The sequence below is a fragment of the Wyeomyia smithii genome, chromosome 1 (genome assembly GCF_029784165.1).
Source record: "Wyeomyia smithii strain HCP4-BCI-WySm-NY-G18 chromosome 1, ASM2978416v1, whole genome shotgun sequence".
NCBI classification, from domain to species: Eukaryota; Metazoa; Arthropoda; class Insecta; order Diptera; family Culicidae; genus Wyeomyia; species Wyeomyia smithii.
In genome coordinates this window covers 703,392-718,048 of record NC_073694.1, presented here as the reverse complement: position 1 = coordinate 718,048, position 14,657 = coordinate 703,392, and the positions used below count along the sequence as shown (strand labels likewise).

At 40.7% G+C, this 14,657-nt stretch overlaps 2 protein-coding genes across 2 annotated transcripts in view; both read right to left on the bottom strand.

The window, feature by feature from the left end:
- The window catches only part of LOC129719103 (uncharacterized protein DDB_G0290587), a 254,928-nt gene extending 246,089 nt beyond the window's left edge, over window positions 1-8,839 (bottom strand). Inside the window, exon 1 of the mRNA XM_055670501.1 lies at window positions 8,211-8,839. Coding sequence (XP_055526476.1) covers window positions 8,211-8,300 — 90 coding nt within the window. The 5' untranslated portion in view covers window positions 8,301-8,839. The remainder of the gene's footprint in view (window positions 1-8,210) is intronic.
- Window positions 8,840-10,659: 1,820 nt separating this feature from the next.
- On the bottom strand, window positions 10,660-13,033 carry LOC129717770 (uncharacterized). Its single transcript, XM_055667918.1, has 4 exons — window positions 12,896-13,033; window positions 12,210-12,771; window positions 11,658-12,150; window positions 10,660-11,596 (listed from the first exon to the last, which is right to left on the bottom strand). Exons 2-4 carry the CDS (start codon window positions 12,519-12,521, stop codon window positions 11,370-11,372), a joined length of 1,032 nt encoding a protein of 343 aa, XP_055523893.1. The 5' UTR covers window positions 12,522-12,771; window positions 12,896-13,033; the 3' UTR covers window positions 10,660-11,369.
- Between the last annotated feature and the right edge of the window lie 1,624 nt (window positions 13,034-14,657).

The following is a 14,657-nucleotide window of genomic DNA, read 5'->3' as shown; positions in this document are numbered from 1 at the left end:
GATGCCCGGTAAGGCCACAGCTTCGATATTGGCTGCAACTTAACTAATTAAAAAGTTCGAAATTATTCGCTCTTCTTCGGACCGAGAACATTCTCGAAACATCCATCATTCGTCTCCTTCGCTTTCACTCTGTGATCGATTGGAACTATCGAAACTGGAACAAGCCAATCAAAATTTTAAACGAAAACACAAATTGGCCTACTAGGACGCAAGCTTTTTCGAGCTGCAAAGTTTTAATTAAAGCTCTCCGTTTTCTAGTTGACGTTTACGCGTTGTGAACTTGTAAAATCAAAATAAATTAGTATTCAACCGCAGGTTGAGGGCACAGATTGCTGCTCGGGGTCATCCTTGTGGGTTGGTCGAAAAAACGTGAACAATTTATTATTTATATATCAAATTAAACAACCCAAAATTCCAACATTTTCAGAGGGTGAAACTTTAAACCAACCTTACAGGGGGGAGGCGGTGAAAAACCGGCAAACCACAGTCCGAACCTCAACAGGCACAACTAAAACCGAATGTAATAGAGCTGTACCGAAATAAACAACAACAACGGGGCCTGGAGTTTCAGTGTCTGCGGGTTCGGCTCGGAACCCCTATTGGCTCTACTGTGCGCCACAACACCGCCACGTGGTTTCCCAGTGGTTCGCAATAAACATGGTAGGAATTTCTCTAGCCTTGTTTTCCCACCCAGGTTTAGTTCACAACCCGTCATAGTGACGGCCGAGTTTTATTGTTATGTGCGATAAAACTTTCGCCTCATAACTCTTCTGACAGCACTGCAACAGCTGCAGCTTTGGGGAAACAGTGTGGTAGTAGTAGTAGTGGTGGTAGTAAGCAATGCCCCTCCGCAACCGCAACACGTTGATGACCAGTTGCTGCACCACCCTCCTGTTTTTCGGTAGTCTGAGGATTAGATTGTTGGTCTTGCTCGCCTGCTTCGATCGTCCGAAACCGAGAGCAGGAAAATGTACAAAGTTTTAATCACTATTTTACTTGTGTGCTAGGGGCTAACTTGCTTAACGACTGGCACTGAACAGAAATCAGCACTATCGACATGATGTAAACAAGTGAGTGGGACAAAAAAGAAAGATCGAAAAGTTTTCCATGGGAAAATTCACTTGTCCGATGATGATATTAACATATTTTTTTTTGTTTGTTCTGCTAGGAAGTTGAAAGATGTTTTGATTACTTGGGTTCATTTTCTAATCGAGGTCAACTTTTTTATAAAAAAATACAAACGAAAATCATTGTAGCCAATAATTTTCTGTGCGTCTAAAACGTTAATCAAGTTATGGTTTTTGTAATGACAGGTAACAATTTCAACCCTACGTTCCCGTTGGGAACGACCAAAAAGTCCTTCATAACATTTCCTCGCATGAAGTTGTTCGCGCATTTGTAATTATAATGTATTTTTCAGGTGTACCTTTGTTCCCTCCCAGAGTTTACCGAGTAGGGACAAAAAGTAAACCATTATTTTCCAGCATTTTAAATCATATGAAAAGTGTCCTAAAGAAAAAAAATCCCCTCGTTGTAATCAGGAACGGCTTACCCTTCTTCAGTAGTAAAGAGCTGAGAATAATTTTTTGCCTAAGCTGCATCTCTCGAGAGGACACAATGTAATTTTTCCTCTGTTCAAACATCGGAACGCGACAGACAAACCGGACCGTCCATTCTTCTAGCCACCGCACCAGGAGCTGCGCAATATGAAATGGAAAAATATGGCATCTCATAAAGTGAAGCAATTCTTCGTTCGTTTGCTTCGCTTCGAGGAAAAATGGAGCTCTACTGCTAAATTTCATTCAGTGTGAATTTACCTGAACTCCCCCTTCGGCGGATGAATGGGACCGAAGTAACAAAGCACACACCTTTAAGCTTTGCTACCTTGGTGCTCGCGTGCATGGCCTCCTATGCTTATGGGTTTGCGTTGTAGTTGCAGGGGCTGCCGCTTGGTGGTTACACTTTGGCCTTTATGTGTCAGCTTTCCTACTTCCGCCCCTTACCGAAAGCTTGCGCTCGCCAGTCAATGCACATATGGCTTTTCTCGCATAGCGAGAAGGAGGCAACAAGAAGCGTGTGGAAAAGGAAAAAAGCGCAGTGAGTCGACAAAAAAAAAACGAAGTAACTTTCAATGAAAAACAGCATTGTTTTGTCATCTCGTTTTTCCCCCCTTTGCGGGCGCTGTGATGCTGGTGGTGTGGTTGCTCGCAACTAACCTAAGCTTCCGTCCGGTTGTCGCCTCAGCCCCCCGGGGGATAGCGGATACAGCAGCAAGAAGTCCGGGGACTTTGATGTACCGGTGGGATCTAGCAGCTTAATGGATTAACTTAATAATGGATCACAAAAAGGTTTTTATTTATCATCAGGGTTGCTTGCTGTTTTGGTTGATGTTTGCTCTTTCTCTCTACCTTTGTGTGTGTGTGATTTGGAGATGGCACGTTTTAGTGGGTTAACTTTATGAGGTGTACAAGCTTTACCTGGTCTATGGTTGAGATCGGTTGGAGGAACAAAGAGAAGAGAATGGTTATTCAATGCAACACCGATTGAAAGTCGATTCAGATTAATCATTGCTAAACTTCGGCCATTTTCGTTGCGTCTTTCACTGAAAACATGAGGTTTTGCTTGAAAAGAGTCATCACTTTTGATGAATTGTTGAGATCAGGTTACTTTGATTTTATGTCAGGTTTACCTGCCACCAAATTCGAATCTTTATGTTACCGAAACTAAAAACTTTAAACAAGCATTCCACAAAATGATGGACCAGTTGCGACAGATTACCCAGAACATTGCTTACTCTACCGTACGGCAAAAACGCAAGAGTAAGAAATCTACAGGATCTGATGTATCAACCACAACAACAATAAAACAAAGGAAACGACTTTTTTTGAAATCCCAAACCTCTTGAATCTCCTCCTTCTTATGATGGAAACAGAAGGCTACTGCGATGGACACTCTCGATTTTATCGACGGAAGAATTAGGCAAGAACTTTAGTTAATGTATACCAAAGCGTTAACAAATCAAATCGAAGGAAAGGATACTCTCTACTTAGCAGGAAATCCCCACGACTCTGAATCCATCTAAATCATTTTTCTACGTAAAATGTCAACTATGGTAGACAGAATGAGCATTCACAGGTATTGTCAAAGATCAAAAGAGTCCCCCTCAACTTCAGACAAACAAAGATACAACCCGACGCATGGAAATGCTTCCAAAAATGAACGCTATCAGGAAAATGCCCCTCTAGGGCATACACAAAATAAAATGAAATCAACCTGCTTCCATACAGATAGACCTGTCCCTGAGGAGTTGTCTAAAGAAGATGTCAAAGAATCTTTGAAAGGTAATACTATACTTTTCAGCAAATAGTAAGAGCACCATAAAGTTTTTGTCCACAGACAAACACATTTCAAAAATACCCAAACTTAAATCAATGGTCTATGATTCGAAAAATTAACACTCATCCTAATAGACTCGGATGAGGTGCTTGATCAGGGAACTATAGAGATGTAGAACCAAGTAGACCAAGTACAAAAGAAACATGCAACCATATTAGATATTTATAATTTGAGTCTAAAACCCCACAACTATTTACATTATCCATTTCTTTGTATAATTCCAGCGTACACTCAATTACACTATTTACACCGCATGAGGTTTCTTTCAACCACAGGAATAACACAAGGAGATATCAAAGAAGTTCTGTTTGGTGGAGGAAAGACAAACGAAAGTTGGACCCAAGAGCGATTGCAACACAAACCAAACCCAACTGAGTAGATGAAAAACTAACAAAAACAAAATAAAAATACTAAAAGAAGAGGTATTTAGTCAAAATTACAAAATTCAAATCAAGAAAGGTCAAACAGTTCAACTTGGAGGAGTTTTTCCAGGCTTATCAATCTTCAAGGAACTCATCGAGAAGTGAAACCTATCAAGTCTAAGCTGAAACACATTGTATAACAGACATCGAAGTGACCACAGACTGCTACAGCTGTTCGAACATAAGCGCGATGGTTCTGTCAAATTCTTCCGCCGGTGAGCACAAAATTTTGATGCCGAACCGGGTTATTTTGTATGTCGGTCGGGCATCGCAGTGCTCCATTTTCTCGACGAGGTACGCGAAGCCGATGTTCTTAACCACCAACGGAGGCTGCTTCTTCTTCCCGGACGAGATTTCCGATGCAGTCACCACTGGAGCCGGCTGGCTCTTGGTGGCTTTAAGTTTCTCCGTCAGCTTACTTAAGGTGTTTTTTCGCAATAACTCCGCTTCCAGCTCGTCTTCACTAATGTCGGGTGCTTCTGTTTTCTTCCGCTTAGGCTTGGTGCCCGTGGAAGATTTATTCGCCGCGGATTGCAGCGTCCAGGTTTCTTCCACCTCCATCTACTAAGTGCACAACGTATATTTTGCTCAGTTTGTAAAACGACTGTTCTGTTCAACGGTCAAAACTAAACTGTTAATGATGAAAATGATGGATGATGATGCGAATGTGATGAGCGGCTTCGGCTGAAACAGGCTCTTATATAGGCCAAATAGCATGTTTTCAATTGCAAGGTATATGATTCTGTCGACCGTGCTTGGGAAGCAATCATATAACGACCAATCAGAGGACGTAATTTTCGTTTAAACAAGGCTGGACAATTATCAATAGTACAATAGTTTGCATAATCAATCAACAATTTTCTACATTTGGGTGGATGCGTGTATGATTTTCCAAACAATTGCTGCAAAAATGAAGGAAATCGGTTGAAAACAAACCGATTTATAAGCACTTTAAAAGGGACATATTTCGTCCCCGTTTCGTTAATAGTTTTCCTATTTACATCCCTATGTGGTAGGCTAAAGAAAAACGTAGTTCTACGTCAAAAATCACTAGGTATGACAATATAGAATGCAAAGGTGCCCGTTATCCGCTAACATTTTCAATATGATTATTATTGAAGCTGTTCCGGAATCTGTGGCATATAACGTGGAGAAGCTGAGGTCAAACCAGTTTGATTAGCTAACATTCAGTGTGCTTTTTGTATTTGCTGATTAATATACTTGTGATCACAAAGAACGGAGAAGATATGGAGAATATTTATCGTATGTCGGTCTAAATTTGAATGCGGATAAATGCAAGGTTGATTCGGATTGCAGACTCTACAGATGCCATTAAGATTTGCGGAAGGTGTTTGGGAATATGTCTGAATGAAAAACTAGATTACCAAGAAGGTCCGTATGCACCAGATGAGATGGTGGGATCATGGTCTCGGACGACCAAGGCATCACCCTCTTCGAGCAGCTGCACGTTTGAGAGCGAAAAAACTTAGACCCTGTCGTCCCAATTTCACTTGGTGGGACATGATAAAACAGAACATTGAAAAGTACATAGTGTTTTTTGTTGAGCTTTTTTGTATGAATTACTACGAACAATCCAGATAACAATACACAACGAAATAATCAGCATGAAATTAGACGATCGGATAAGGACAACGATCACTGGAAACTTGGTATCACCCTTGGGACGAACTGCCACCGAAGGCACGTGCAACCGAATCTTGGAAGGTGGTTGAGCTGGAACGGATTAGCAGGCTGCCGGACGCCATACGAACAGAGCCGGCAGTTCGACGTCGGTTGAACCAGAGAAGCCGAAAGATTTACGCAATTCCTAGCGGAAGTGCTGGTGACCGACGAATCACGCTATCGTCGGACGTACTGGAGGAGAAGGCCTGAAGAGGTCCGGTTGCGCCTGGCCCTTGCTCTTCCGATGGCACAATCGATGGGTTTTACCCTCGTCTACGAGTACGGTGGATGGGGCGAAAGTTACAACGTACAACAAGGCGCCGGCCATTGCGCTATTCATCACGGTAAATCTGCTGCAGGTATGTCATTCCGGGTCATCCTCCCTCTTCCCCACATGCACGTTCCAGCCTTCAGTTCCTGACGGCCGCAACGTGCCACCTCGTCCATAGAAAACCGTCAAATATAAGCAATTAAAAATGATTTGGTTTGTATAACCACTGAGCCTTGTATGTCTCATATGTCTTGATTAGGCCCATTTCCCTTTGAATTAGGTGAGTTATTGATCGTAAGTCCTCCTCAAAAGCGGTGGAAAGCCGATTCTAGGATCCATGTAACTCCTGAGCTAGTCGTTTGTTATCAAATTCAAGATAAATAAATCAATAAAAAGATCAAGAATTCAGCTAAAAACCGCAACATGAGCTAGTCAAAGTGTTTTTCTCATTTTTTCCCTACTTTCAATCACTTGGATTCAAAAATACTGTTTTTCAAAGACCTCATGTCACCAGAGGGACGGGTTTAGTAAGAATTGTTCATTGGTTTTTGCAATGACATAAGTCCATAAGCTGTTGTTTGGCCGGAAGTTTACATTGACCACTAACCACTTCTCAAGGTGTTCGGATGCAAAAAAGAAGTTTTTCCGGTAATTCGAATAAAGTTAAGCCACAGAGAATCCCTAGATACTGACGATATTACCGGTACATGCAGGTTGATTTTTTCCAGAAGATTGGCAGAGTTAATGTTACCAAACAACAACTTGGCAGCAAACAATACTCAAGCAGAATTCAGCATCGTTCCTTATAAGATGACAAGTCAGTTGAGTTACTCCTAGGAAGTTTAAACTTCTGCATCTCCACAAATGCAACCGTATATATATAGTAGTTTCTATATTATTCTCTGCTCAGTGATTAGAGCAGCATAATCAGATTGTTTTTGTTTGTTATCGGCTTAAATCAACAGACAGTAAGAATGCTGTTGGGGCCACGCCCAATTGTGTGTGGTTATTTCACTAACTCAGAATGACGAAAATATTCCAAAATGAGCTTAGAATTGCACTTGTGAAAGTCATAAAAATACAGTAAAAACTCAGAACGACGGAAAAACGCAATAAACGCTTTCAAAGACCAGAAAAAGTTTGAAAATGATCCTGAGTCGAGCCTGAAATTATGGAGGAAATGAAACAGAAAATTCTAATAACATATAGCGAAGTGATCCCAAGTCCAGATCCTAAAGAATCCTCAGAGAAAACAATTTCATTTTAAGCATAGAATGACGATCCAACGTTTATGATCTCAGAAAAAAACTCTTTTTGTGGTTGAATAAAAAAATACTTTGAATGTCGAGGACAAAGAAGAAAAAAAAGTCATCCAAAGTTGATCTCATAATGACGAAGGCTAGAAAACGACATAGAAAGGGCAGAAAAACATTGAACTGAGCCAAAAAAACTGAAAAATATGAAATGTTATTTAAGGGTCAAAAAATTCTGAAAGTTTAACCTTGAACATCACTCTAGAGTAATTCAAAACAAGTTCAAAATGGCAACAAGCCCCATTCTAGAGGACTTAACAAAAAAAATCCAATTAGTTCTGATTTGCGTAAATGTTAGAAGGGACCAAATCATAAAAAAAACTATAAGAGTTTCAAGATTCAGTAGGTGTCTTCACTCAAGCGCTCGTCTTTCGCGCGCGCTATTATGATTGTACCCAGAATGATACAGCTTCAATGACTATGCGGTGGAATAGAGATTACTGAAATAAAATCGATGGACAATTTGGTTAGAGTAACAGGGGAAAAATCCCCACCGGATTTGGGCAAACTTTGACCAAAAACAATCCTCCGACTCGCAATCTTCGCCGAAAAAAAAGCCGAAATTCCAACCTACGCAAAATCCCACAAGCACCGTAAAACACGTCCTGATGTGCTGCTAATTTTCGTCGAACTCCATCGATTCCCGCGAGAATCGACACCGGCGGTACCGGAAAAGCAGGGCAACACATATAGGAGAGTATCACAGCACAACCCATGCCAATCAATCGGACGCGCGCCGCGTTCAACGGTCATAAACCCCTCCGAAAAAAAACAGGCGAACAAAAAAACTCATCGAAAAACAAAATCAATAGCGCAACAAAGTAACTGAACACGAAAAAAAAAAAGAAACCAAAACATGAACAAGCACCGGACTGCTTTCAATTCAATGAAATATTTAACGCGCGGCTTACGATTCTCCGGCTTCATGGTTCCGAAATATTGGATTCATGTAAACAGCGAACTGCCATGCTCAGAGGGGCAGAATTTTATTCGATTTATTATTGATGGCTTTAGAACACCTCCCCCGTTCCGAATCCAGGCAGCCTGAATATTTAAAACAGGTGGAAACCCTCTTTTCCGATTTCACACCAAGCAGCGATACCGAAAAAATGAAACTTTACTTACCGCTCTGGCTTCGGTGATGGCAAGTTCCGAAACGGTCAGCAGCAGTACCAGCCCGCAGAGCGCCACTAAATTCTTCGTCTTCTCAATCATGCCGGTCGAGTTGTAAATTAAGTTTATTTTATTTCACCTGCTAGTTAGGCAATCCGCACAACCAACCCACCCACTCGAAAGGACGAGCGAGGATGGCACAGTTATCGAAGTAGGCGTCAGAGACGACCGACACACAACACAAAACCGCACGGAGAGAGAAAATCACTTAATCAATTTTATTTCCCGCCTGCTTTACCACACTGTAAAACACCTCACTTTGGGGCTTGGGCAGCCCCGGTCGCAGTAGGTCTTTGCAGCGGAATTGCGCTTCCCGCTGTCGAATATCAATCAAAATCCTGTACCGTAGAACAACCTAGAACCAGTTTCGCTTCGTTTTCTTTACGTAACACGCGGCCGTCTTGGTTGTCGTATTGCAGCACCAGTAGTAGAAGAAGAAGACTATCTTACTCTTACGTGATGCAAGCTTACACTAACCTTAAATATCTCAAATTCCGATCCTTGGGAGATCCCAAGAGAAGAACACACACAGCGTCTGTTCCGTACGACAGTCACTGTCAAATTGACGCCACCGCGATGCAGGACGAGTGCTTTTCTACCTCGTGCTTGCTCTCTCGCCTTCAATCAGCTGCTGCTCTCCCCGCAACCAGTTCTGCTGTTGCATACCGCACAGGCGCAACCGGAGAATAAATAGAGCATGAGACAGCGTGGTAGGTACTACAGATGGCAACATAGGTATATGGGAGAGAAAATTCGCCACCACGCGCGATGGAATTTACCTGCTGCAGAGCGAAAGCAGCTTCGGGTTTTCGCTCTCCACCCGTGCGGTGTTTTCCTACGGGTATTCGTAGTGAGCACAGAAATTGATTTTTCACGCAGAAAGTCTTAAAACGAAAATCATAAAAGTTACAAAGTTAGATATTAAAACTCCTAAAGAGTTGAAAGTGTCAGAATGAAAACCGTCGAAGAGTTATCAAAGAGCAAAACGAAAACAGAAATAATCCAGAAACAGTATATTAATAACACCATAGTGATTACTATATTTGTATACTTATTATACCAGTAAAGCAAAAATCGTATAGCAACTTTATGAGTCCGATTTCAATATCAAATAAAATGATTTCAAAAGATAGTTTTTCAAATAGTAAAACAAATATTAAAATCATTGAAACAAAGCTCGATGTGGTTTTCACGAATATTGTGAATGTTATCGCTGGAGACTCATACACTTATTATTCGATCACAAACCTGGAAGCAACGCAAGAATTTTTGAAATAATCGAACGTGCGGAAACAGTAATAGAACAGCAAATATATAGATCGTTTCAATGCAGTACTAATGATATAATTTTTTATAATCCAATTTTAAATACCACAATGGTTTACTCTAGCTGCCAAGTCTTTACGTCTATGTCAAGTTTTTAGAGACTTGAATCAAATTTTCTCAAAGAGGAACATTCGCATATTACGTAACGCGGAGTTTGGCAATTTTCAATACCCCCTCACCCCCGCGTAACGCAATTTTGCATGGTGTCTTTGCGTTGAATATACGCCCCCACGCCTCCTCTGAGCACTCTAGGCAAACGGAGAAGCGACGAACCCGGCGAGTGATTACTCTGCGGCATATTGACGCGCTTTCGAGGCGGCAAGCGACACCAAAACTCACAGGAACGGTTAAAAGGCTATAGGGGTTCCTGGGGTAAAACGCACCACTTAACGAAAACTGCGTTTATTCTAGTTAAAGCTGAGAGTAAAAACCAATTTTATATGTTGATCAAAATATCAAAACCTTCATTTATTCGTTCCAACTCGCATCAGATACGAAAACATTATAGAAAATGCATAACACCCATTTTTTTAAGTGAGTGTAAAAATTTGGAAAAATCACCAATCGAGGCAAAACGCACCCTTGCTGGGGTAAAATGCACCGCAACAAAGGGGCAAGAAGCACCATGCAAATGAGGTTAAAGGCACCCTATCAAAGAGGCAGAATGCACTACAATATTACCGCCGGCTCATTTTGTCATCTCATAAATAATGGCAAAAAAGACCGTTCAAAGTAGTGAGCGCAACTTTTAAAAAGCTGAGTTTTTTTTCAAGAAATGCTTTAAATAATTATTACCAATTTTTTTATGTTATTATGCATATATATTTAATTCATATACAAGGTTCATAACAAGGTACAACAAAATCAATGAAACGACAATTTAGTAATTATTCATGGTTTCCATATTACTAACAAGTGTTACATCTGTCAAGTTTAGCAGCGCAGCTTGTATGAAACCATTTTTGACATTGCATACACTTCGACCATCCTTTGCCGTTGATTGAAACCGAAAAAGTAGTCCCACAAATAAAACATAAGATATTATCTATAGCATCAGCATCTTCAAGAGCCTTACGACCAGCGCGCTTGCGCCCTGTTCTCTGTATATTTTTAATGTCCTTCGAAGCAATAGTTTCGATCAATTTTTTGCGATGGGGTGTGGAAGTTAACTCAGCAGCATATTCTTTTCTCGAAGTAACTTTCTTGCGTCTTGTATCCACGCGTTTTTCAAACTTTTTGGCCTCTGAAGAAGGAGAAATCGTAAAACTATCCAGTTTTGGTGTATCTTGACTGGCGTTTTGATCCCAACGCTTTTTTTTGGTCCGGCGACTATTTGCCTCACCAGCTGATCCAGGTAACTGTTTTTGTTTAATAGTTCGTTTAAGTTTTACTTTGTCAACTGTCCCAATGGTATCTGTCTGAACTAGTGGAATGTTCTCCTGTCCATCCGTAGGACCAAACTGCATTTCGTTGTTTACTAGAGCTTTTTCATCGTTGTGAACGGCAATTAGCAGCGAGTTAGTAGCTTGCGCTAGTTTCAAATTAACATTGCCGTTGACGTCAGTAATACTGAAACAGCGATTTGAAGTTTGATCCACTTGATCTGAATTCGAGGTCATAGAAGAGAGTTTCGAAACTGGGCCTGTGATGACTTCTCCGGTGCTCTGGATACAATAATACTCATTTGCATCAATCTTGTCAATGGTTTGGCCATCATTTAGCACACCAATGTTACAGTCATCTGCGTTGATTTCACTCACTGCTGGAATATCAACAGCTTCAACGTCAGCAGCTTGCCAGTTCAGTGGCTCCTTTGTGCCCTGAGAGTTTTTTTTTTTTCATTATCAACGTCAACGAATCTGCTACAGCAAAGTCACTGTCGTTGAATACTGAAGGATTAAATGGATATATTCCAGTAGCACGAAATCCATTTTGGGCAGATGACATGTTCGCTGATTTGACGAAGGCGTGATTTACTAGTTCACAGACGTTGTAAGCAGTGATTGTTTTTCCTAAAATTCAAATAATAATATAACAGTTATGGTTCTACTTCTGTATTGTCAATTTACTAACCTGGGTTTTTCTTCAAGAAATTTCCATTCGCTGTGGCGTAATGTGATTTCAACGGGCCCATCAAGGCGACATCCAATGGTTGAACCTTATGTGATGTATGTGGTGGAATTGAAATGATTCGAACAAAGTTCTTTTTTGCCTTTTCCAACATCTGCAAATTTCTTGTGTGAGTAGAGTGGCCATCGAGTATAAGTAAAACTGGCGAATCAACAGATGGTCGAGTATGAGATAAAAAGTGGTCGAACCAGCTGGAACAGGTAGTCAATGTACTCCAACCACTAGGATTACAGGTAAACACTGATCCTTCAGGGGCCCCGACCTTGAGAGCATCATTCATTCTGTGCCTAGCGAAGATGAACATTGGTGGTAAATATGCTCCAGATGCAGACATGGCCAGTACCACCGTAGTGTTTACACCTCTTTCGCTGGATGAAATGGCTCCCATTTGATGTTGCCCTTTTTTTGCTAAAACTTTTGGTAGCTTAGTATAAACCTACAAAAAAAACTATGTAATTATCGTCATTTGAAAGTCAAGCACTATATATCACATACCGTGGAAAATCCCGTTTCATCCATGTTCCAAATTCTTTGGGGTGGGTATTGATGGTCGGCGAAGATCCCCTCAAGAAGATCAAAATATTTGCGCACACTGTGTCGATTGAATCCTGTGGCTCTTGCCAAAGAAGTATTTTCCGCAGACCGTAAAGAAAGATTTGGATGGCGTTTTAGAAAGCATTTTAACCAGTCATAACCTGCTAACTTTTCCGACTGACTGAACGGATGTGAAATCTGGTTCATTTCGGCCAATTCAAATGCCAAACTTCTAACATCTCTTTGGGTCAATCCGTAATAACACTCACTCATGCTAACAATATGATTGACTAGTTGCCGCTCCTGCTCGTCGGTAAACACTGATTTGAAACTTCCCAAACGTGGAAGCGAAGATAAATTGTTGGATTTTGTCAAGTAGCGGATGAGCGTTTTCTTCGGAATTGCGTACACCCGAGCGGCATGATTTTTGGAAATACCGTTTTGATTGCCCCTAGCGCCGATCGTAGCTGTTCAACAGTCCAAGACCGCCGATTGGACTTCCGGACATAGTTGCGGACCATTGCTGGAAACAAGATGGAATGTAAGCAAAATGTTTGTTGTTTGTTTGAGCAAAAGGAAGCGTTATGCCCCGAACAAAACAACAGAACGTTTTTGGTTACATAACGGTAATGCTCATTGAAACTTACCGATATTTTATGCGAAATATGTTGATCGACGTTTATTCGATGTAATAACACTTGCCGCTGGTGAAAAACAACAATTCAATAGCTTCAAAACACTTAAATCAGCTGAGCAAAAAATTAGACCGCATGCAGCGAAAACTTGTTTTTGTGTTTATTTACATTTTCTGACATTGCAGTGCTGCCAAATTGACAGGGTTACTATAGAAAACATAAATTCAAATAATAGAATTATTATTTTGTCATTAAAATGTTTCTCCATTGTAAATCAGAGCAGGTGCATCTTGCCTCAACGGTGCTTATTACCCCAGGTACCCCTAATCTCTCTTTTCTGCCCAGTTCGACCACTAGGGCGAATATTTTTTCGCTTTTGTCAACCAGAAAAATCTGGTAATGAAAATGGGGTCTAAGTATTCTTAAAAAAATAACGTGAATATAGTCACGTGTAACTCGAAAAAAGCCCGTTAAAAGTTCGTTGCAAACCAATGATAGCACCGTTGGCTCTGTAGTTAATACGGCTTGAAGGTAAACTAGAAAAAACACTATTGCAGAGAGCTCTTGAACGCACATTCATGTCTAAGATAGTCGAGAAATATTCGAGAATTGAACGAACAAGTGAGCAGTTAAAGGATTTCAGACAGCTATTCTTATTACAAATCTCGAACAATGAGATCTCTTGGAATATTGTGGATTATGTGATGTTTGAACGTCAACTGATCGTCATATAAAAGTTGTTGATTGTCTTTCAAGGAAATAAGCATCGTCATAGTCTGGATTTCAAAGAATATTTTGAGGTCATCGACAAAAGACAACTGTGGGCGTTTAAAAGAAAAGTTTACGTCGTTGAAATGGCTGACAGACCATGTGGGGTGATTTAGTCTTAGTAAAATCAACTCCGACGGGATCAAGTTAAAAGCTCCAGAACATGTGTAAAGGACCTTATGGAGTGGTAGAATTTCCAAGTGAAATGACCACTGTAATCATAAATTGGGAATCACAATCAAATTGAAGATTGTTAAGGAAAATGCCAATAAGGAATGTGTTGACACCGCAGCGACGAAATCCTGTGAAAACTGACAGAGGGACAAAGCAATCCTAACTGACGATAGACCCAACAAGCAATAATAGGAATCGCGTTGACAAAAGTCAACCGTTAGCTGAGTAAGTTCAGGGTAATAATTGAAAAGCAAGCGACGCGTACTGTCTGCACACCAGACGGTATTGTTTGTTCGAGCAAGCAAAAATAACGGACCTATATTCGTATGCTTCCTTTCGCAACGATAGCAGAGAAGCGAACGGCAGGAATGGTTGAATAGCTATAATCTGTGGTTTTTTTTATGGAAATCAATTTCAGGATATCGCACCTTCGGACATAAAGGAACCTAAGATTTCAGATATTAGTTCAGTTGATGATTCAGATGAATGCTAGCGAGGAAAGCGATGAAGGACAATCCAAAAATGAAGTGAAAGAAGACGACACGGGAAATACAGAACTAGTGATCCTGTATATACGAGAAATGACAAGGCACTCACCGTTAAGGCAACTGTCATACCATAGACTGACTACACAGAACCGACCATACGTCATAGTAAAAGGATTCAAGAAAAACAGACACAACAAGAGCTACAGTCTTGACAGTGTAAAAAGTGCATTCTAAGCTGTGAGTTTTATTGGGGATATTTCTCAAACTTTCCCTGAAATAATTAAAAAAAAGATGACTGGCCTAAATGGAAAGCTACAATACAGGAAGAATTGGTAGCAATAGAA

Bases quoted from the DNA above. Each gene is read 5' to 3' on its own strand.
- LOC129717770 (XM_055667918.1), bottom strand. From the start codon at position 12,521: ATGAGTGAGTGTTATTACGGATTGACCCAAAGAGATGTTAGAAGTTTG. The intron at 12,151-12,209 runs GTATGTGATATA...TTTTTTTTGTAG, and splicing joins ATGAAACGGGATTTTCCACG to GTTTATACTAAGCTACCAAA. The intron at 11,597-11,657 runs GTTAGTAAATTG...TTTGAATTTTAG, and splicing joins TTTCTTGAAGAAAAACCCAG to GAAAAACAATCACTGCTTAC.